The sequence below is a fragment of the Phyllostomus discolor genome, chromosome 6, assembly GCF_004126475.2.
Source record: "Phyllostomus discolor isolate MPI-MPIP mPhyDis1 chromosome 6, mPhyDis1.pri.v3, whole genome shotgun sequence".
Lineage (NCBI taxonomy): Eukaryota > Metazoa > Chordata > Mammalia > Chiroptera > Phyllostomidae > Phyllostomus > Phyllostomus discolor.
Window position 1 is genome coordinate 51,640,093 of NC_040908.2, and position 21,668 is coordinate 51,661,760.

The 21,668-nt window shown below is 52.1% G+C and overlaps 3 protein-coding genes across 14 annotated transcripts; 1 reads left to right on the top strand and 2 right to left on the bottom strand.

Moving 5' to 3' along the window:
* Window positions 1-19: 19 nt before the first annotated feature.
* AUP1 (AUP1 lipid droplet regulating VLDL assembly factor) lies at window positions 20-4,121 on the bottom strand. 5 transcript variants are annotated; one of them, XM_028517672.2, is made up of 12 exons: window positions 2,888-4,121; window positions 2,670-2,807; window positions 2,440-2,590; window positions 2,069-2,253; window positions 1,752-1,824; window positions 1,586-1,659; window positions 1,281-1,347; window positions 1,079-1,181; window positions 827-946; window positions 596-711; window positions 296-411; window positions 20-196 (listed from the first exon to the last, which is right to left on the bottom strand). In XM_028517672.2, exons 1-12 carry the CDS (start codon window positions 2,935-2,937, stop codon window positions 160-162), a joined length of 1,230 nt encoding a protein of 409 aa, XP_028373473.1. In that variant the 5' UTR covers window positions 2,938-4,121; the 3' UTR covers window positions 20-159. The 5 variants fall into 5 exon arrangements, with proteins under 5 accessions (XP_028373473.1, XP_035884094.1, XP_035884096.1 ...); XM_036028201.1 differs by having other exon boundaries at window positions 25-196; window positions 827-961; window positions 2,888-3,047; XM_036028203.1 differs by lacking the exon at window positions 20-196 and having other exon boundaries at window positions 346-473; window positions 827-961; window positions 2,888-3,057.
* On the top strand, window positions 3,260-6,426 carry HTRA2 (HtrA serine peptidase 2). The gene is made up of 8 exons (XM_028517667.1): window positions 3,260-3,820; window positions 3,922-4,126; window positions 4,215-4,409; window positions 4,623-4,655; window positions 4,889-4,994; window positions 5,132-5,201; window positions 5,868-5,963; window positions 6,069-6,426. The coding sequence occupies exons 1-8, from the start codon at window positions 3,315-3,317 to the stop codon at window positions 6,232-6,234; spliced, it is 1,377 nt and encodes a 458-aa protein (XP_028373468.1). The 5' UTR covers window positions 3,260-3,314; the 3' UTR covers window positions 6,235-6,426.
* LOXL3 (lysyl oxidase like 3) lies at window positions 6,407-21,398 on the bottom strand. Of its 8 annotated transcripts, none has more exons than XM_036028192.1 (16): window positions 21,256-21,398; window positions 19,490-19,814; window positions 17,503-17,666; window positions 16,724-16,938; window positions 12,688-12,744; window positions 12,006-12,065; window positions 9,602-9,821; window positions 9,175-9,355; window positions 8,880-9,034; window positions 8,483-8,650; window positions 8,184-8,346; window positions 7,742-7,985; window positions 7,529-7,644; window positions 7,308-7,444; window positions 7,108-7,219; window positions 6,407-6,929 (listed from the first exon to the last, which is right to left on the bottom strand). In XM_036028192.1, the coding sequence occupies exons 2-16, from the start codon at window positions 19,800-19,802 to the stop codon at window positions 6,856-6,858; spliced, it is 2,379 nt and encodes a 792-aa protein (XP_035884085.1). In that variant the 5' UTR covers window positions 19,803-19,814; window positions 21,256-21,398; the 3' UTR covers window positions 6,407-6,855. The 8 variants fall into 8 exon arrangements, with proteins under 8 accessions (XP_035884085.1, XP_035884086.1, XP_035884088.1 ...); XM_036028193.1 differs by having other exon boundaries at window positions 19,490-20,002; window positions 21,256-21,363; XM_036028195.1 differs by lacking the exon at window positions 12,688-12,744.
* Between the last annotated feature and the right edge of the window lie 270 nt (window positions 21,399-21,668).

Consider the following 21,668-nt stretch of genomic DNA (forward strand, 5'->3'; position numbering starts at 1 on the left):
CAGAGAGGCAACAGAGACCTTGAATGAAAACCCTGAATTTAATGTGATATTGGGGGGAGCCCCATCTTTCCCTTTCTACCACCCACCCATCGGCCTGTTGTGAGCTGGGTGAGGGCTGCCCCCAGTCTCCGTCCTGCGGCTCTGGGTGCCATCCTGTACTCAGTCAGCCTCCTGGGCCCGTCTCTCTGTGAATCTCCTGTGGGACATAGGGGAAAGACATTGTGTGGGCTTTGCTGTATTATGTACTAGCTCCATAATCAGCTCCTTCCTACCCACTGTCCTCTAAGCCCCTCACCTTCTTGCATATTCATACAGTGCCTGCTTGCGCTCCTGTAGGCTTTCCTGCCGGGCCCAGGAGGACTTGGCAAACGTTATGGCTGTGGGCTGAGGCATCGGGCCAGAGCTGGGGAACTGAGGTGATCACAATGTCAGAGGGCTTGCGAAGTCATCATCATTAAACACGCATCGAATGCCTACTTTGCAAGAGAGGCACCGTGCTAGGGTCTCAGGATCAAAAAAAAGACATCAGGGATAAGGAGTATGTAGACTGCCCTAACCCCCCAAGTCTTAGATCTGACCATTTCCTGGGTCTCACCTTAGGAGCAGAAGCTGTGGGAAGGGACTGGGTCCTCTCGGTGATGTCTTCAGGTATGAAAGCTACAGCTCCCTCAAGTAGATTGGTGATGGTCAAGTCTATGCACCCAGTCTTGGCTGGGGAGAAGGGAAGAGTAGAAAAGGGATCTCTCTCCCTGCTCACAATTTCTCCTCACCACCCACCTTTCCTCTCTGTGCCTGTCTTTCTGTGGGAGGCTACCCTTTTCCATACCCAGATCTCTCTGGATGACATCCAGTGGCACATGCGGTAAAACCTCCTTGACTCTCTGTGCCAGAGTTGCCAGCTGCACATCAGGAGAAGGGCCAGGGGAGGGGAGGAAAGATGACTGGGCTGCAAAAAAGAGATCTGAAATATGGTTAGTAGAGAATGAAGAGAAAGGAGAGGCTGACTAGCACAAGAATAGGGAGAAAATCACAACAGCCTGGGAGAAAAGAAAAAGCTTTGGGTATGGAGACTACACACCTGACTGCAGACGCAATCTGGGGTGTCTCTGTCGTTTCATGTGCTCTGCTTTGTCTGCTGGAGTGAGTCGTGTCCCTGTCTGACCCAATTCTTTGGCCACCAGCTGGGGAGAATTGGAAGGTTGGGAGTGTCAAAGCCTCAAGTTGTCCTCTCCTTCTTCTTAAGGAAAGACCTACCTCCCCCTGCCTGTGTACCCTACCACCTGTTGTACACGGAGGGCAAACTCCTCATTCCCCTCCCCTGGGTGGCGATGAACAGGACGGAGCCACCTGCAAAAAACAAATCAAGGCCATGTTGGGGGCACCAGGAATATAGGCTGTCACCCTACTTTGATGCCTCATTTCATGGGGCAGTGGTGTTAAGGGTGGAGAGAGTAAATACTTGGTGTTGCATCTATGTTGGAATCTTGATATTAAAAGATCTACAAATGGACAGGGCGAAAGCAACCACTCTCCTGACCTTGAGGTGAGCTCTTCCCAGCCACCAAAAAGTAAGGACAATTAATACCTTACTTGATACACCGTGAAAGGGACGAATAGTGACCACAGCAGTTCTGAGACCCAGGAGGCATCTGACACAGTCTAAGGAGGCATGAAAGTGAGATCTAAGTCAGGGCCAGGAGTGGGAAACTTTCTCCCAAGCCCCAAAGATTCCCTGTCCAGTGTGCACTCACCACAGAGACTAGGGGTCTCTGGACCCGAAGAGTAAGAGGCTGTACCACATCCTGGATAGAAAATGGCCAGGAACTAGAAGGAAGAGAGTAGAATGGGATTCCAGCCAGCATAGTCAGCAGCTCATACCTGACTTAAGAGAGGAAACTGTCAAACTGCCCAAGTAGATAAATGGGGAATAAAGGGATTTAGGGAAAAAGAACCAAAAGGAAATGAACTACGAATGGAAGGGTTAAGGGTGAAGAAGATTTTGGAAAGCCGAAGGGTCCCCAAGCCAGGAAACCTAAGCATTTAGAGACTAACACCTGTGCTCACCCACCTGAAGTGCAGGAGCCCCTCCCGGCCATTGGTGGCCTCTTCCTCGGGGAATAGCAGCAGATGGGTGGGGGGAAGCCTCGTGGAAGCACAGAATCTCTTGAGTGACTCCACCAACTCCCCCCGCCCATCCATCTCCATGAAGCCCCGAGACCAGCACACAAAGCTGGGGGGACTATTGAGTAGAGGCTGGGAACAGGGAAGATAGAAAGGAAGAAGAAAAGAATGTTGGGAAGTGATAAAACTGACATGTGGGGTATAGAAGCGGGGTTAGGGGTAAAGCTCAGTATCTCGTGGTCTCCAAGGCAAAACAGGGCAGGCAAGCTGGGTCCCAGGGGACTGCCCATGGCGCAATCGTCCTCGCCCCCCACTCACGGTGCTACAACTGGTGAGCAGGTTGACTATGTTGTGGTCGAAAGGTGTCACATGATTGGAAATGAGGACCCTGACGCGGTGATCCCGGAGTCCGGAGTCTTCCTGCCGGGCCACTAGTCCCAGCACTGCACACATGGTCCGCACCACGAACCTGGGGACGCAGGCAGTAGTGACTGCACCGTCTCGGGCTGGACACATCCCTGACCCTCCCCGGGCGCCCGGGTCGGAACCTGCGAAGAACGCTGTCTGGGAGTGCGCAGCTGACTAGGAAGACGTGGATCCCAAGAAACAGACGCAGGACTAGGAGGCAGAACCCGACGGGCGCGTAGAGCAGCAGCGCGAGGAGCAGGAAGCCGTCACCTGGGAGCCTGGGGGCGAGAGGCGGGGTGATCCGGCACCGAAGGCCGAGTGGACGCGGGAGCCGGTCTCTCCCCGTCTGAGCTCTTACCGGTGCGAATCAAAGAGCCGCTCCGGCCCCGGCGCCGGCGGAGGCTCCATCGCAGCTGCTTTAGGGGTGTCTGGCAGCTGCCAAAGCCGCCATCTTCGCGACCCGCCGCAAGGGCTCCTGGGAAGGCGGAGTCTCGGGGCGTCGACTCACGGTGCGGTGACCAAAATCCTGAGGCGCCCCGGAAGGGCTACAGCCCCAGCATGCCTCGCGGGCCCGTGGGCCACCTCAGACCTTGCGCCCCGTAGGGACCACAATTCCCGGCATTCGCCAGACGGAGGGCGGAGTCGGCTTCCCAGAATCCTGGTTCCAGCGTGCACCTCTGGAGGACTTCAGATACCGGCGTGCTCCGCGTCCCGCCGTCCACCCGCTCAGGTCCAGGGCGCCGCCTCTGTGTAGGGCGGGCGAAGAGGCAGCCGAGGCGGAGCTGATGGCTGCACTGAGGGCGGGGCGGAGTGCAGGCTGGGGCTTTCGGGGATGGCGAGCTTTTGGGGGTTTATTTTGGGGAAAGGCCCCTGTGTTGACCCCTGACCTCCGGGCCCTGCTGACGTCAGGAACTCCCGACCCTCGGGTCGGAGTGTCTTACGGGACTCCCAGTCTCCGGGCCCAGTTCTCTGTGGGGGTCCCTGGACCACGAACATGTCTGACGTCGGGGACTTCGGATTCCCGAGCGCGGCTGACTGCGGAGACCCCAGATCCTCAGACTCGGGAGAACTCAGGGACCCCTGGAACCCGTCCGCGCGTGTGGCTGGCCGTGGCACTGGGCGCTGGGGGGGCAGTGCTGCTGTTGTTGTGGGGCGGGGGACGGGGTCCCCCGGCCGTCCTTGCTTCTGTCCTTAGCTCGCAGCCTGCCTCTCCCCGGAGCCAGTACAACTTCATTGCAGACGTAGTGGAGAAGACTGCACCTGCTGTGGTTTATATCGAGATCCTGGGACGGTAACGGTGGGGTAGACCAGGAGGCACCAAGTTGCGGGCTAGAGGGCGGGCGAGCTGGAGGAGTCCGACCTCCTCACTTTCGTGCTCTCCCTCCATTCCAGCCACCCTTTCTCGGGCCGCGAAGTTCCCATCTCGAATGGCTCAGGATTCGTGGTGGCTGCGGACGGGCTCATTGTTACCAACGCCCATGTGGTGGCTGATAGGCGCCGAGTCCGTGTGAGGCTGCCTAGTGGGGACACGTATGAAGCCATGGTCACAGCTGTGGATCCTGTAGCAGACATTGCCACGCTGAGGATTCAGACTAAGGTGGGAGTCTGGGCAGCCGGGGCTGGTTGGGGCTCTGAATTTGCTCTTGTCTCCAGATGATAGACCCCTGGTACACATTTTCTTTTAGGAACCCCTCCCCACACTGCCCCTGGGGCGCTCAGCTGATGTCAGACAAGGGGAGTTTGTTGTTGCCATGGGAAGTCCCTTTGCACTGCAGAACACGATCACATCCGGCATCGTCAGCTCTGCTCAGCGTCCAGCCAGAGACCTGGGCCTTCCGCAAACCAATGTGGAATACATCCAGACTGATGCAGCTATTGATGTGCGTACTGATATGGGAAAAGTGACAGTCTAGGTTGGGAGAGGGACAGGGGCTGTGTGGTGCAGGCACCAAGTGTGATAGAAGGTGGACGAGCCTATACCATATGGAGGTTGGGCTACAAAAATGTAGAATTTGGAGAAGATGCCTGCAGCCTGGTATGCACTCAGGCATAGAGTCCCTGGATCTCTTCCATATTTTCTCCTTGTCCTGCAGTTTGGAAATTCTGGAGGTCCCCTGGTTAACCTGGTGAGTGGGACATCCTTTCCAAGAATCCCTGTCCCAGGTCAGTGTGGGAAGGGGTGGGCTTTTCCCTGATTCAATGAGGTTTGGTCAAGTTTCTGAACAGTCCCTTGTTAGCTGTCTCCCAGAATCCAGTCAGATCTCCCCAATTCCCCAATGGTCCCTGCTGTTCTTGTTCAGGTACACCCCATCTCCTACTATTTATTCACGTTAGGGAATAGTTGATTCTGTCCCTGCAGGATGGAGAGGTGATCGGAGTGAATACCATGAAGGTCACAGCTGGAATCTCCTTTGCTATCCCTTCTGATCGCCTTCGAGAGTTTCTGCACCGTGGGGAAAAGAAGAGTGAGCCTGGGTTTGGAGGGAGAGGCTCCTTTAAGTGGTGGGGCATTCATTGGGCCTTGTTGGAGAAGGGTCTGTTGGGAGGAGACATGGGAAGGAAGGATGTAACTGGGTAGGGTTCATTTGTCTGTTTATCACAGATTCCTGGTTTGGAACCAGTGGGTCCAAGCGCCGCTACATTGGGGTGATGATGTTGACCCTGACTCCCAGGTATGAGCTTTAGGAATAGTGATCTGTAGGATGCCATTGGTGAGCCAATGGCACTTCTGTTGAGCTTTGTTCTCAGAAAATTCTATCTTTATGTGTGGTGAACTGTGTCACACTTGGAGCTATCAGAAGAGCTGTCCTCTCTCATCCTGTTGACTTTCTCACCCCATTCCATTTTGCACAGCTGTCATCAGATTGATTTTATCTCATTACTGCTTTGATTTAAAACCTTCAGTCTATTAACCTGGTGTTTGGGGTCATTTTCCATTTTTCAGACCTGGCTTTCTACACGACTATATTCTGTTCCAGCCAACCTGATTTCCTATTACAGGTTTTTATTTATATTGTTCTTTTTTATATATAGTTAAACAGCTGGCCCATCCTTTTAGGCTCAGCTGAAGTTCTACTCCTTAAAGCTTCTCTTAGGATTCTACAGTGGATTACTTCTATTGATTTAACATTATGTGTTATGTGGAATTAGGTACCTTTTCTATGCACGTCTACTTCCTAACTACTAGAAGGCAGAAAGTAAGTTTTGGCCTTTGTATCTGGAGTACCTAGTGTATTTCTTGTCCATATAGTCATCAGTGTGTTGATGAAAAATTGAAGGTGAACCCAAATGGGGAGAGCACCTTGGTGTGGTTAACAGGGTGATCTGTGTCCTTTCAGCATCCTTGCTGAACTACAGCTTCGAGAACCAAGCTTTCCTGATGTTCAGCATGGTGTGCTCATCCATAAGGTCATCCTGGACTCCCCGGCACACCGGTGAGGGAGAGACTGCACTGTGAGGTGGTGATGGGTGAGGTGTACATGTGCCCATGAACTGGGCTGTCTACTCCCTCCTTTCTCTCTGTCCATCTTTTGCAACAGGGCTGGTCTGCGGCCAGGTGATGTGATCTTGGCCATTGGGGAGCAGCTGGTACAGAATGCTGAAGATATTTATGAAGCTGTTCGAACCCAGTCCCAGCTGGCAGTGCGGATCCGGCGAGGAACGGAAACACTGACCTTATATGTGACCCCTGAAGTCACAGAGTGAATGGATCAGCAAGAGTATGGGGCTCCTACTCTGATTTCCACTTGCTTTCCTGGCCTAGGCTGTGAGGGCAGCTGGACAGAGGATTAAATGAACCAGTGGGGGGCAGGTCCCTCCAACCACCAGCATCAATCCCTGGGCTCTGAAGAATCACAAAAACACTTTTTATATAAAATAAAATTATACCTAGCAACATGTTATAGTAAAAAATGAGGGAGGGATGCTGATCTTCTCTCTCCCAAAAAGGCTAGAGGTGAAGCTGTATTCCCCCCTCACTGAAGAGGGGGTATACTGGAGCTGACCATCCTGACCTCCCTATTCAAGAAAATGAGCTGCTGCTGTCGGTTGTTCTGGCCAGTTAATTGGGCTGCCCTTTGTGGTGAGCTCAGCTCAGTGCTGGGCCTGGGAGCCAGGGTTCCCCGTGCTTGGTCACAGATGCAGACAGCTGGCCTAGGAAAAAGGGTGGTAACTTCTGCTTGACAGTCCCATGTCTGCAGTGCACACGGATGAGTGTGGTGGGCTTGCTGACGGCAGGGGTTTCTTGGTAAGCTCCTGAGGTAATAGCAGCCTCAGACCCCTGCCATTAGGGGCCAGTGGTGGTCTGAAGAGGTGGGTATTAGCACCTTAAATGACCTGGTTGCTGGTCTGTCCAGGGTAGCGCTCGAACCTCTTATTGGCCTCTTCACTGAAGGCATCACCTATAAAGGGAATGGGCAGTGTGGGCAGGAAAACAGATCCATTGTGGGAAAGGGTGGGTGGAAGTGGAGAGGCTAGGAGATCCAGAGGCGGATGGGAAGACAAACAACTGGGAGAAGAGAATGAAGGCCTTTCCCTCCCATCCCCCAGTCTTCCTGGGCTGCCCTTCCCACCAAATACCAATGTGGCAGTTGTGCACCCAAATGCGATGTCCATCATATTTGCAGTTACATTTCATCGCATTGTTGGTGAAGTCACTCTCTGCTACTTCAAAATTGGGGTTGATGACCACCTGCGAGGGGGAGAAAGGCAACATAATTCAAAGGTGTCGAATAAACACTCCTTCCACTTGGTAGCAGGACATATCAGACCCCAGGCACCTGCAGAATGTAGTTTCCTGGCTTCACATCTGTGATGTCAATCCACTGACAGTCAATATCATGTCTGTACAGATCCCAGCAGCCTACGGTGATGCCCTGCTCTCCAAAGTTGGCACACTCGTATCTCTTGGAGACATCTGAAGGGATTAGCATGACACACATCAGCGTGAGGCAAGGCTGAGGGATGGAGGTACTGTTGTCCATTCTAGGCCCCCACTCACCCTCCTGACACTCGGTGTCTTCTAGACAGAAACTAGCTTTGTGGCCCTCAGCCACCTTGGTGCCGTTGGGGGTCAGGATATCATAGTGAGTGAAGATGTCCATACTGTGGTAATGCCTATGGGGGCAAGAGACAAGGGAGCTTGTTTCCTTCCCTGCTCCCTGCAGCCTCACACTAACCCCAGGGGCCTTGCTCTTCTACTAGACCCACTCACCCATGGCACTCGTGCCACACCCAAGAGTGGCGCCCAGCCTTGGGCCTGAAGTCAGCTCGTCCTAGGTTGTGAATCTGGGAGGAGAATCGGAGTAGACGGCGGTGGCCATAAGGCCAGTTGGCTGAGCGGGCTGAGCGGGCCAGGCAGTTCTCCTCCGCAGCACAGTACAGCATGTGCAGGGGCCGGTCCTCGATGTAGGCGGTCTCCTGCACCAGTGCTGAGTGCAGCAGCAGATCTGATGCGGCTGCACCGGGAAGGCAGGGGAGTGTTAGAAGTCACTGCTGAAGGGCAGGGACAGATGGGGATGCTTTCACCCTGCCCTTCTGTAGAGTGTATAAAGCTGTTTTTTTAATGGGAAGGAGTACCCCTCCAGATTACAGCCTTCTCGTTCGCAGGAGGGGGTGGCCCAGAACCTCGCTTCCCTGGCTGGCTCTCCACTCACTCTCAGAACAGATGACTCCGGCAGTGAAACGGGTGTCTGTCCTCTTGCAGGCAATGTGGGTGCCATGATGAGCACATTGGTCCAGGGACAGCTCGGTCCCTGTGCAGCGCACTCCACTCATTACTACCTCTGTTGTATTCCCTGAGTCCCAATACCAGGTCTCCTGGGGACACATGCAGATGTTTCTGTGAGGCCCCACTATCCAGCCTCCAGGGTCAAAGGACTCATTTCCATAGTCCTCTGCCCCAAACACGGGCTTTGGAGGCAATAACCTTGGCTTCTCTCTCCTTCTCACTCACCTGCAGGCCATGGTTGGCATAGCCCAGTCCAAGTTGCCTACAGACCACCATGGCCTCCAGTGTCCCCCAGTCATCCCCACAGATGAGGCCCCAGCGAAGGGGCCCGGGTCCCCCTATTTGCACCTCAACTCGCCCTTCATGTCGGCTGCGGCCCCCACTGAGTCGGATCTGTAGTGACAGAAGGGAAGAGCTGGGAAAGCTTTTGGGGTGGGGCAGTGGGGGTCTGTAGCAGGCTGTGGTAACGGGTTACTCAGAGGCACGTAAAGGGCACACGGGGTGTCAGGTGGGAGCTGCAGGATTGCAGGGGCCGAGGGCAGTGGTTTGGGAGCCATCATGCTTCAGAACGTGACCAGATAAGATGCGAGATACCTGAGCCAAGGTGGAAAGTATGACTGACCCTGGTCTCTACCCCAGTGTAGGGCATGTTGCATCGAACTCCAGCATCCTGGCCATGGGAGCAGTCCTCAGCTGTGATGTTCTTGTGGGGGCACTTCCAGAGGGAGGGTTCCTGTCCAGAGCATCGAACTTCACTCAGATGGATGGCACCCATGCCTAGGGTCAAAGGCCAAAGATCAGGAGGTTGTAACTGGGCCTTGGTTGTCCATCCAGGGGTCTCCTTCTTCCCAAGGGTTGTATCCCGCAGGAGTGTGTATGTCTTTCTTCCCTGCCCCTCCCACCTTCATCTTGCTCACCCTGCCCCATGCGGGCACCACTCAGAGCCTCCCGAGCACTCCCGAAGCCCAGCTCCCGACACACCACGCTGGCTGCCTGTAGGTCCCATTTGCGGTCACAGACTGTGCCCCATGTGCCAGCCTTCAGGACTTCCACCCGGCCCTCTCCAGGGTGGGCCCCGCCCTTTAGACGCACTCGGGCCTATAGAGAAGAGAGAGTGTGGTGGCAGTGAATGGGAACAGCAGCATGGAGAGGGCAGAGCAGACCTGGAGATCAATGGAAGAAGGGAGGGGGGGGGGGGGCGGTGTGTGTGTCTCAGGTCTGTGGCCCACCCACTGGAGTTTCCTCCCTGTCCTTAAAGGTCAGGGCTGTGCTTAGTCAGGGGCAGACAGGCTAGGGTGGGTCTCCACCAGGGGCAGGGAAGGTCATTGTCACTGTCTCACACACCTCCCCCTGAGGTTTCGACTGCTGTTGCTTCTTCTGGCCATTGGACGTTGCGTAGACAGGACCTGGCACACAACTCACCACCGCTGGGGCACCCCCTGGGCACCTGGTGGTGTCATTGACACGATAGAACTCCAAGGAGCAGCGGGAGAGGTGGGTCTCTGTACCCACACATGTCACCCCATGCAGACCAAAGAAGTGTTGCTGCCGCTGGGCCAGCAGCCTGGGGGGACAGGAGTGGGGAGCAGTAGGGTAAAACAGTGCTCCTGCCTCTGTGCTCGCAACCCGCCTCCCGCTCCATGCTTCTACCATCCCCTAACTTTTCATGACCACTTTATCCCTCTTCTTTCCTCCTTCTCTGCTTCACTGCCCTCCGGAGGGACAAAGGGAATGATGAGTTTCTGGGCTGAAAGAGTCTAGGTTACTCAGACAGCAGGGTCTATGGGGACCTTTTGCAGCAGAAAAACCTTATGCCGTAGGGCCTGTGGGAGGGCAGCCAGTCTTGACTTGCCTGACAGAAACTTTGCTCCACATGGTTTCACACTGTTGACCTTAATAATGGAGGCTGAGGCCTCTCTGCAAAGAGAATGGGAAGCTAGGACCACCCAATGGGAAGAGACGGGTAGGAGGGGGCAGCCAACATGAACAGGAAGCCTGTATAGCCAGAGTACGCAGATTCTTCTGCTGTGCTGAGGATGGAATGACTGAATGAGTCAGGATGTGGATGAGTGAGTAAATCTCTCATCTAAATGGCTCCTGAGAGACCAGAGGGATGCCCAGGCCAGAGTATGACAAGCAGTTATGGGAAGAACAGACTGGTTAGGGGACACACAAAAGATGGGCTGGCAAATGTAGGGATGATGGTATATAAATGCAAGACAGACGAAAGTTAGAGGGATCACATGGCCAGAGAAGGAGAGTGAATACAAACAACAATGGCAAAGACATCCCCAGACCTGAGCCAAGCTGTGAGTCTTTAATGAGGCAGTCTGTGCTTCTGCAATTTAAACGTAACAGAAAGAATGTTCCATAGCCACCGGAGTAGGAAAATGGGACTAAATGAGGGATGTTAAAATTTGGAATCACTGCAGAGAGATGCTTCAGAGAATGAGGGGACTTATTATTGACACAAATGGAGTGAGAGATGGCAGCGAGGCATGTGAAGTACCTTCTTGCTAGGACAGTTGGTTCAAGCCCAGAGGGGAAGGTAACCAGCTAAGGCCTGGTATTGGTGGAGTGGGCTTGTGAGGCTGGTTTGAAAGTGAAATATTACAGCGATGTGCCTCAGAGGAGGGAAGGAACATGACAACTTGAAGACATTGGCTAGGAAGACAGAGAACAACATGTTTATAAACACAGCAGACAAAGGAAGCCTAGAGACTTGACAGAATACCTTTGGAAGCTCAGGATAAGTGGATTCGGAAGCTCAAAGAGATCAGGTACTCTCCCAAAGTCCTGTTTGGCTGAAAATAAAAGTCAAAGAGGCCATCGCAGGAAAAAGACACCTCTCTCCTGGGCTCCCTCCTCCCCTTCCCCCCAGCTTAGAAAGTAAAAACACAGTGTGCACTTTAATGTGGAAGTCAGGGAAGGCCAGAATATGGCCACATTGGGCAAAGATGACCCTCAGCTAAAAGGCACTACAAGAACATCCCCAAATTCCAAGCTTCTCTGAAGCCACCAGAGGGAGGACCTGGAAAATGAGGGGTACCAGGAGACCAGTGGGTGATCTCAGAATGCACTGAGGAGAGGAGGGGACAATGGAGTGGGATGAGTTCTCTGTGTCTGTCACTCCTGAAGAAGTCATCAGGGAGGATGCATGTGCAAATGGCCTTTGGAAGCCCAGTGAGATGTAATCACAGGTGGGAATTTTCCATTCCCTTGTGTTCTCTTTGAAGCAACCCAGGAGGAAAATTATGGAACTGGGAGCCTAATTGTGTCAGTTGGGCCAGAGAGGATCCCATCCCTGGTTAAGTTTCCAGAGGAGACACTGAGTCTTACCTCCAGGCCAGTAGCGCTTGTTTTTAAAAATTAATCAAATAAAGGTAGGATGGAAACACTGACAACTTCTTAGGGGACAGGCAAGCATGGCACTTGGAGGACGAAAGTGCTAGAGTTTCTATTAGAATTCACTGGGGAAGATAAATGAGCATGTGGAACAAGGGCAGTCAGTGGATGAACTCCTATAGAGATTTAAAAAAATCCCATGACAAGCATAATTCCTCAGTGACACAGGGCAAGCCGTACTTCATGGTTCAGTGACTCATCAGGAAGGTGGTCTGTAATAGCTGCTGCTGCTCCCCCACTTTTGGCGGAGGGCTCTCTGGCACCCCTTCCTGACCACAGCCCAATCCTGGGACTCACGGCTAGGTGCTCCCTCTCCTGTCCACCAAACCTGAACTTTATTTACCTCTTGATTGGCCCCCTGCCCACTCGGGGTTTGGATTTGACTTTACGCTTGGTGATTGGTCTGAAAAAAGGAGACAGAAGTTAGTGGAAGTAGTGGTTAGGTACTTGGCCCAGGAAAGGCAGAGAGTGATTTTTTTTTTCCTGTTTCTGGGAAGGACCCCTTATGCAGAGTGTGGGAAGGGATATAATAAAGGCAGCCCAATTTGCTGCAAACACTGGCTGCTGCATACCACCGATGTGTGATTTTGGATCTCATGCTGTTCTCTGGATTCAGCAACAGTGATGAGAAATCTAATTATGTCAGTCCAGGTGGGTGAGGGGAGGAGATAAGAGAGAAGTTAAGGCAGGAGAGAGAATGGGAATGAGGGTGAATTAAGGGAGAAGATGGGGGAAGGGGAGGAAGCATGCAGGTGGCTCAGGCTGCAGTCCAAGCTGTTTGGGGGAAATATAAAGATGAGGAGTCTTCTCCTCAGCCATTCCTTCATTATTCCTCCTAAGATCAAAGCCTGCCTATTCCCACGCCTGCCTCCCCTCCCCATCACCCCCGGAATGGCCATTTTCCAGTCATAGCCTTAATTCATCAGCTTGGGTTTTGGGATGGACATGGATAGGCTGCCTTCCATCCATCCACCTCCTGGGGCCACAGGGGTGTGCAGGAGGTCCCGGGGCTCTTGCCCCATTACCTTCCAAGGGGCTTGGGGCGTCGGGCCGAGGCTTTGGCCGCTCGCTTCCTCAACTTTCTGTGAGGATAAGATAATAGCAGAGTCAGGATCATTCTAGAACCAAGTCGAAAAGGCTGGTGCTCTGGGACCAGGGGCAAGGTTTCTTTTTCTAGAATCAAAGGGTTCGTGGTAGCAAGATGTTATAAAGTCAGACACTCACAAGGCTCTACCCTTCATAGCTGTTTGACCTCATAAGCACATGACCAGGTGTGTGAGCAGCAGTGAAGGGCATGGGCTCAGGACTGACAGAACCCCTACACCAGACCCACAGAATTAAGGCAGATGGAGTTATCCCATCTTCTGGGTCAATGTTAAGGCTGATCTAAACCTTAGGGAAGGGCTAAGGGAAAGGGTATAAGTAGGAGGGTGTTAGGATTGTTAGGCTAGCCAAACTGACCAGGTGAGGAGAGAAAACTGGCCCGGTCACGCCTGGGGAGGCAGACTGTCTTTTTATTCTTGGATGCTCTCTGGCTGCTGGCATTTCCAGGCCTGAGGCTAGTGAATGAGGACCAAGGGCCAGGGTAGGAATATCTAAGGATGTTATCTCGGTTTGACTGGGGGATATGACGCCAGGCTGCTTAGGATGACAGCACCTTTCCTGCCCAAGTTAAAGCCTGTGTGCTTTAGTCATTCACAAACTGAGCTCATCCCCCTAGGGAAATAAGTTCTAAAACCTTATTTATTTGTAATTAGTCTAAACATTTGACCTATTTTATTCTTCAAGATGTTGCCTTAAGTTTAATGACTGGAAACTAGGTCTGTTTTTCCTCTCACTCTCCCTTTGCTTTCAAAGACTTAATTCTGCCCCATTTTTGTCCCATCCAACTGTGTACGAATGAATGTAGGTCCTGCTTGTCTGTTCTTATAAGTTCATGAACATGTTCTTATAAGAACATGTTCTGCTCTTTTATTGTTCCTTTGAACATGTTCTGCTCTGCTGTTTCTCTTGAGGAGTCATATGTGGATACAGTATATGGCATGAAGAGGCACTAAAATTTTAACATATAGACTCTAAACAGGGCTGAAACTGTTGGGTATTTCCTGCCTTGGCTACTTCCTGAGGATGTACTTAGTTGGCATTTTTGCCAAAACATCTAATCTGTCCAACATTCAAGCCAAGAGTCTACAGTAGTTCTCAGGTCCCTTTCCTGAGACATTACTAAGAGTTTAGACTCTGCCAAGACATTACTAAGAGTTTAGTTTTATAATGTAAAACTTTCCCCCAGATATCTTTTTCTCAAACATGTCTAAATAAAATACACTTGGGCCCTGGCTGGTGTGGTTCAGTGGATTGAGCATCAGCCTGAGAACTGGGGGATCACTGGCTCAATTCCCAGTGGGGGCATGTGCCTGGGTTGTGGGCCAGGTCCCTGGTGGGGGGCTTACAGGAGGCAACCACACATTGATGTTTCTCTTCCTCTCTTTCTCCTTCCCTTCCTCTCTCTCTAAATATGAATAAATAAAATCTTAAAAAAAAATACACTCGGGACCTCCTTTTGCCAGTGATCCAGAGAGATCACCTTGGTCTCCAGAGTAGTGCTCAGAAACATGTAGTATTATTTAGAAATCTAGAAGTACAGTAGTCTACCCTTTTCCACAAGAATGCATCCCTGGTATGACTTGACCTCATCCCTGCAACACACACTCCCCTGGATTTTTTCATTTATAATCACTGTTCCTGAAAATGCTGGTCTGGATTTCTGCATAGCTTGTACCCTTACCTCCTTTAAATCTTTTCTTAAAAGATGCCTTCTCAAAGAGGCCTTTGCTGACCACCCTATTTGAAACTGCAATCCCACAGCCATTTCCTAACCCCTCCCCTGCTTAATTTTGAATGGTTCTGCTCTTTGCTGTTCTTACATTCTTATTCTCCAATTCTTCCTTAGTCCGTGAGATCAGGGATTTTTGTCTGTTTTGTTCACTGTTGAACCCCTACAGTCTACAACAGTCCCTGGCACATAGTAGGCACTCAATAAATAAATACTGAATGAACAAATCTCTATGCTTTTGTTTAATGCTACCCTCTTCAATTGAAATGCCTGCTATTTAAGTCATACTCACCTCTCAGACCCTGGTGTTTGGAGTAGGAAAGATAAAGAGCAAACAGAGAAAGATAAAGAGCAAACAGCCCCAAGGAAATAACAGTGGAGGAGTCGAGAACATAGATGTTTTAAAACAGTTGAGTCTCTAAAGCAGATAAAGTGTATTTTGGGGGGCTGAAAGAAATTTCAGATGTGTCTCAGAGCTAAGGCAAGGAAAATCTGAGCACATATGGGAAAGAATGGAGGTTGGATAATATACTGACTTTCAAAAAGAAGAGAAAGGATTCCTCAAACTGTAGATAAGTAATAACCTAGAGTAACTTATGAAATAGAGAGTTTGTGAACACTGAGAGGAAATTATGGTGATCCTTAGAGGCTTAAAATGCTTTCAATAAACATTAACTCAGTCAAACCACCATGATTTCCTTTTTTGAACGATTACTAATCAATCAGAAGCTGGAGAAAGGCTGTGAACATAGTAGACCTGGGTTTTAGCAAAGACTAACAAAGTCTCCTGTGAGATCATCATAGATAAGATGGTGAAATGTTGGCTACATCATTGTAGAATTCAATTTGTTCCCAACTGGTTGAAAAGACATTTCACAACTAATGGTGGAAGCCTTTGTGTAAACCTGGAGGAAAGTTTCACAAGAAGAGTCAGGCTTTGGTTTTAAACATTTCAACAAGTTTAACAGTTACTCTGATGAAGCCAGAAGGCACAGCTACCAGGTCTTTCTATGGAAGGAGGCTGGAAAGGATGACACGTGGAAAATAATGTCAAGATTCAAGGTAATCTCAGGGGATCATCATGGCCTTCAAAATGGCTTTAAAATGATGTAGCGAATTAATAAACTCAACATAGATTTAGGTTCAAATAGGCTGCTCTATCAGTATCAAAGATAAGTGAAGACCTGAACTGGTTTTGGCTGATTACAAGCCCAGGCGGAGCAGTGCGAGGGGGCCTTATCGAACTGCAGCGCGAATGGAGGCGCGGCTTAAGCAAAGCGGAGCATTCCTCTGATCAGACCACGTCAGACCACGTGGGAAGCAGTGTGCCCAGTGGAAGGTCACCTAGATGTCAAGAGGTTTTTCTGCAAAACTGATCTAAGGAAATACTGAAGAAAATAATCATTTTCAAAAGAAAAAATAGAAAACAAAGGAAAAAAAGGATACAAGCATTTTTATCCTGCAAAAGTAGATTATAGAGACTAAAGATTTCCAAATTTTTCAAAATGACCAAATTAGATGCTCCAGGGAAGAGAGACGTAGTAAATACACCGGTCCCCAGTGAGACTCGTTATTCTGTTAGCTGGCTGGGCTCTCCGGCAGGTGGAGGGCCGAAGGATATTCTAGAAAATATTCCTATAAGTTCTTAGAGCTCTCGTGCTCACAGACGCGCCCGCTGGCGTCCTGAACCCAAGGCGGGGCGCCCTCCCTCTCTGGCTCCCGGGAAGAGTCCCAGAGCGAGACACGCTTCCCGGAGGGCGGGCGGCACCGGCCAGTTCCAGTCCTCAGACCCTGGTCGCCCAGGCTTGCGCAGCACGCAACCAGGCTCTGCCTGTGCAGGGGGCGTCCTCACCCTTTCTGAACTCGGACTCGGGATCCGGGCGGTGCCAGGGTGGTGACCTTAACCCACGCTGACCCGCTGCCGCTGCGCGTAGCCTCGAGACTGGCGCGCGCCAGGCGGGGAGGACTCGGCCTGTCAGCCCGCTACCACTTCGGACACCAGAGAGCAGGAGCCTCACTGGTCCCCTTGCAGACCCACCTGGAGGAGCCCCTCATAGTCCCACAATATTTCTCACCTCTCTAGCCTCGTAACGGTGTCCCCCTTTCCCCACTATCCTAGAGGCCCCCCTCAGCCCCGCGCCTGGATCCTCTCAGAGGTCTCTCAATCCCGTTCTTTAAGGAGTGCCCCTCCACCCAAGTGTGCTCCACCAGCGCCCATATCCCTTCACCTGTAGAAAGCCGTGTTGACCCTCTTTTCGCTGGGGAAGCCCAGCATCCCGCAGACCACGTGGCTGTTGTGGGCACTCCAGCCTTTGTCACACACTTTGGACCAGCCATCTGGAAGCCTCACTTCGACCAGTCCCTCAGTCACAGGCAGGGGTCGCCTGCCCCGCCCAACTGCTGGTCGCAGTCGCACCTCCTCCACTTGCAGGTGATGCTCTACCTGAGGAGGGACCACAAGCAGAGGAAGGAATCCGGTAGCACCTTTCACATGTCCTGACACCCTTAGGGAACCCAGATTGCGTGTGCATCCTGTGAACCCAGTGGGGAGCAGAGGCTGAGGCAGGGCTGAGAGAGAGGCGTGCCTCCCCCAGTGGTGTGTTGACTGGAGTGTGGGGTGTCCAGTGGAAGTACTGCTGTGAGGTGCCCTGAGGGCTGCTCAAGGGTGCTAGGAAGGAGCACCTCACTGTCTGGAGCAGGTGGTGCACTTCACAGAGGAAGTGGCACTGGAGGAGGGGAAAGTGAGGAGGGAGATGTTCCAGGGTGCCCTGGGGACCAGGTCCCTGCCAGGTTTGTTAATGCTGAAACAAATATGGATTTTTCAGCATCTAGGAGCCCCAGCATTTGCCCCCACCCACTCAGCCCTCCGCTTCCTATGCACCCAAATTGTCCAGTGAGCACATGGAGTCCCCTACCTTCTAGTATCTCCTCTAACTACCTACAACACCCCACCGCCCTCTCTGGCCATCCTGGCTGGTGTGTGTGTGTGTGTGTGTGCACTGCAGACCTCGATGACATTGGAGTCAGGGAAGCCAGGGAGGCGCTCGTCCTTGCAGATGACTCCAGCATCCTCATCATGGGTACAGTCACTGTTCCCCCAGCCCCTGGAGGCACATTCCGTCACGCTGCGCTCAGTCCCTCTACAGCTCAGATTGTCCAGCCAGATGCGGCCTGTGGAGGGAGAGATGAAGGGACAAAGAGGCTTGGGGAGGTAGGATGGGGGAAATGATAGGGGAGTTGGGGACAGTGAGAATGGAGGCCTCACACTTGGCCATGATGATCCCATTTTTTTGGTAAGATGGGGTGGGGAAGGGACAAGGGACCCTGGAGGGAATAGGAAAGGAGGCATAGGATTGATAGAGGGTTGGTGGTGGTCTGGGGATGGTTAGGAATCTGGTACAGTGAATAAAAAAACAAGAGTCAACATTGAAATTTGGCTCAGTTCTTACCCACTCAATGATAGTACAACAACCAAGAACCTGTTGTGTTAGGCACTCTGCCATGATTGCACATGCATGTCACTGTAAGAACAGAGCTGCCAGAAGATATTACCACCGCTTTACATAAAGAAACAAGGGTTCAGAGAAGTTAAATAACTTGCCTAAGACCACACAGCCAGTGGGAGCTTAGGGGTTTGAGCCATTTGTGAGTCTTGGAAGTCTAAGGTCTGTTACCTCAGTCTCACAGTTTCCCATGTGTCCCCCTGTCTGTGCTTCCACATTGTCCCTTGTCCTTCTCTCTGCCTGGACCTTTGAAATGACTGTCATTGACTTCCTCTCAATTGGGAGGATCCTCAAAGGTCCTCTGTCTCAGCCACTGTGCAGGGACCCCTGATGCATACCTAACCTGACAGGACTTCCCCAGCTTCTGCGGGGATACCTTCCACCTGCCCACAAAGCTATGGGAACCATTACAAAGTCCTTGTGAATCTTTATAACTTCCCCCTACCCGGTCTAATTCAGTCCTTTGATGCCATAAAAAAAGTCCCTTAGCCACATGACTGTCTTCATATTTGAAGATAAACATCATATAATTGCTACCCAAGGTTTTTTCCTTTTCATATAAAAAAAATCCCTGGTTTCTTCAGCTACTCTTCCTTGAAGCTTGGCTTCACACCTTTGACATCTGGGCCCTGTTTGGGTAGCTCAGCTGGTTAGAGCATTGTCCAGATACCCCAAGGTTGCCTGATCCCCTGTCAGGGCACATAAAGAGCCAGCCAATGAGAGCATAACTAATTGGAACAACAAATCGATGTTTCTCTCTCTCTGCTGTCTCTCCCTTCCTGTCTCTCTCTAAAATCAAGCAATAAAAAAAAAAATTAAAAAATCCTTCACATTTGGGCAGCTCTCCTCTGAAAATATTTCCATTTTCTAGCATGTCTCTTACAATGTGGCATTCACAAGTGGTTCAGAAGCAGTCTAGCCAGTTGGAATTGGGGAATCCGCTGCAGACTGCACCAGCATCTGCCTGTCAATCCCATTGTGGGTTCATACAGTGCAAGCACCCCCAGGCCTCAGGTAGAATTGTTCCTAAGCTTCTACTACCCACATTCATACTCGTCCTGGTCAGTGACAGCTTGTTGGTTTTAGCTCTGGCCTATAACGTGACTTTGTCAGCTGCAGTATCTGTGATCTGTCTGTCTTTGGGACATCCAGACATCATCTACCTGCTCTCAACATCTCATCAGAGCACCTGTACTTTAACCAGGGCTCACTTAATCAGGGCTGTGCTCATGCATGGCCTTGGAGAATCATACTTTGTTCAACAGAAAGAAACTTAGATATCATGTAGTCTTTTTGCACATGGGGCATCCGAACCTCAGAGAAGGCATGGACCAGCCTAAGAACACAGAGCTCTGAGAAGTGACTATGCTGGTTGACATTAGCTATTCTTTGTGTCCTGTGTCCCTGTGGCTGTGTTATCCTGATGGTCTTGCTCCCTGAACTTAGGTCACACTTAGGCAACAACTAGGCTATACCTGGAGCAGTGCTCACCTGTTCCAGGGCCATATTTGGCGCTATGGGTCCAGCCTGTGGCCTCTGTGAAGCCCAGCTCCCGGCAGAGGACATGGGCTGCCTCTAGCGTGAAGTCATCATCACAGATGGTGCCCCATTCACCAGCTTGCTGTATCTCCACACGGCCCTCGAAGGGCTTCCTGGGGAAGCCAGCCAGCCGGAACCGCAGCCCTTGGCTCCTGGCCCTCTTCTCTGGGGCCGTGGATGGGGATGGAGATCCCAGGCACGAGCTGCACAGCAGGCACAGCAACAGCCCCCACAGGCTCCACTGCCAGACACTGACAGGCTGCATGGCAGAGAATGCCTGGGTGCCCCAGAGGGAGAGTGTGTGTGACAGAAACTGAGATTGAGCCAGGCCCAGGTCCGAGAAACAGAAATCCTGAGAGGAAAAGAGACAGTAGTAAGACCAGAGACAGAGACAGACAGGGACTAAGACAGTGAGAGAGAAACACACTAAATAAGGGCTGAAACACAGAGTCAAGGAGGCACAGACTTCGAGGTGCAGAGTGAGGAGAGGGAGGGAGGGAAGGAGGGAGAGAGAGAGGCTGAGAGACTCTCCCTCCCTTTTGTAGAGTAAAACTCTCACTATTTGTTGTTAATGTGTCACAATGACCTTCCCTTGTTCTACATTGATCACCTTCATTACCCACCACTCACATCAGGGACCCAGAGATCAAAAGACAACCATTAGACACCAAGAGTAAGAGAATGGTTGAGATATAGAGATAGAGACTGAGCAAGAGACACAAAGAGGAAGACCCAGACAGACAGGATGTGAGAGGAAGGGAAATTGTGGGAATGAAAGGTGGGGGGGAGAGAGAGACAGAGACACAGACAGACAGACAGACAATGTTGATGATGGACAGAGGGTGATCTGGAAAGATCCAGGAACACAGAACTGTGGAATGGCTGAGAGAGGCAGGGAGAAGGTGAGGAGGAGAGGGACTGACAGGAGCCAAGAAGCAGAGGCCAGGGGGACCCATTCAGCCAGTCAGACAGAGGACAGACAGCTACTGACTGTGGAGAGAAGCAGGCAAGGGGGGCTTAGGAGACCCTTGGATCTAGGGTCCTTGAATGGGGGCCAAGCCCAGAGTCCTGTCTGGGCAGATTCTGTGGCAGAGAGGGCAGAGACTAGAGTGTGCCGAGAGCCCACCGCAGGCCCTACCCAGCACACAGGCTCTCACTGCCCTGCAGGGTCAAGGGGCCCAGGAGAGCCAGGCCTCCAGCTGGGTGGGGGGTGGGGGGGTGGGGTTGTCCAAGCGTCCTGCCAACATCGCCGTCAATGTCACCAGGCAACCGCAGGCCGGGGCACCATTCAGTTCCTCAGCCAAGGCCTTCCCTCCGTCAGGGGCTGAGAACAGCTCCTCTACAACGGGAGTGGGGGGCACCCAGAATACTTCCCCAGACTCGGACAAACAACCCAAGAGGACAGCTTTGTTCTGTGGACATTTTGGCTTGGGGAGCCCAGGGGTAGGGCCTCAGAGAGCAGCCCTCCGCCTTAAGGCCCTCCCAGCTGCCCTATTTGAAAAATCCTGCAGCCTCCCCCCCTTCTACTGCCCCACCCATCTCTCCGTATCTGCCTCCTCTTTCCAATCTGCTTGTCTCACTCTTCTTTGACAATAATAAAACCTTCAGCTGGTTGGCTTCCCCTCGACTCCATCCCACATCACCCCTTTGCCCTCCTGGCCCCTCCACCCATCCTCTCCAGCCGCAGCTCCCCTTCCTCAGCAGCGTGACTCCCCTACCTTTGGCTGAGCGGGGGCCCTAGACGCTGGAAGAAGATCCGGGAGACCAGTCCTAGGACTTCCAAAAAAAAGTATTCGGCCTGGGGAGACTGGACCCCTCCCCTCTCTCCCCCCTCTCCTTTTGTCCCTCCCACGTCCCCTAGAGCCCTCCTACATTCTGCCTTCTCTCTGAATTCCTCCTAGACCAGGTCCCTCCTCTAGGTCCTCCCCTCCCCCGTGGAGCTGGCTGGCCGCTGTTGCTCCACCTCCCCCCTCCCCTCCCCTCCCGGCCGGCTCAATGAAGCTTTCTTTTCCCTTGGGTTGGAGGCCGGGCAGCTACGGTCAGGGAACTGGACACGCAAGAGGCCACAGGGTAGCGGACTGGCCCCGGGCGGCGGCCCCTGTGGCGGGCGGCGGGAAGGCCGCGGCTCAGT

Bases quoted from the DNA above. Each gene is read 5' to 3' on its own strand.
- AUP1 (XM_036028201.1), bottom strand. From the start codon at position 2,937: ATGGAGCCTCCGCCGGCGCCGGGGCCGGAGCGGCTCTTTGATTCGCAC. The intron at 2,254-2,439 runs GTGAGTGGGGGG...CCCTGTTCCCAG, and splicing joins TGCTCACCAGTTGTAGCACC to CCTCTACTCAATAGTCCCCC. The intron at 1,348-1,585 runs GTATTAATTGTC...TGTTTTTTGCAG, and splicing joins TTCACGGTGTATCAAGTAAG to GTGGCTCCGTCCTGTTCATC.
- HTRA2 (XM_028517667.1), top strand. From the start codon at position 3,315: ATGGCTGCACTGAGGGCGGGGCGGAGTGCAGGCTGGGGCTTTCGGGGA. The intron at 3,821-3,921 runs GTAACGGTGGGG...CCTCCATTCCAG, and splicing joins TATATCGAGATCCTGGGACG to CCACCCTTTCTCGGGCCGCG. The intron at 4,656-4,888 runs GTGAGTGGGACA...CTGTCCCTGCAG, and splicing joins GAGGTCCCCTGGTTAACCTG to GATGGAGAGGTGATCGGAGT.
- LOXL3 (XM_028517664.2), bottom strand. From the start codon at position 19,802: ATGCAGCCTGTCAGTGTCTGGCAGTGGAGCCTGTGGGGGCTGTTGCTG. The intron at 12,781-16,723 runs GTGAAGGGATAT...ACTTGGTTCTAG, and splicing joins GTCAACACGGCTTTCTACAG to AATGATCCTGACTCTGCTAT. The intron at 7,445-7,528 runs GTGAGTGGGGGC...TAATCCCTTCAG, and splicing joins AGACACCGAGTGTCAGGAGG to ATGTCTCCAAGAGATACGAG.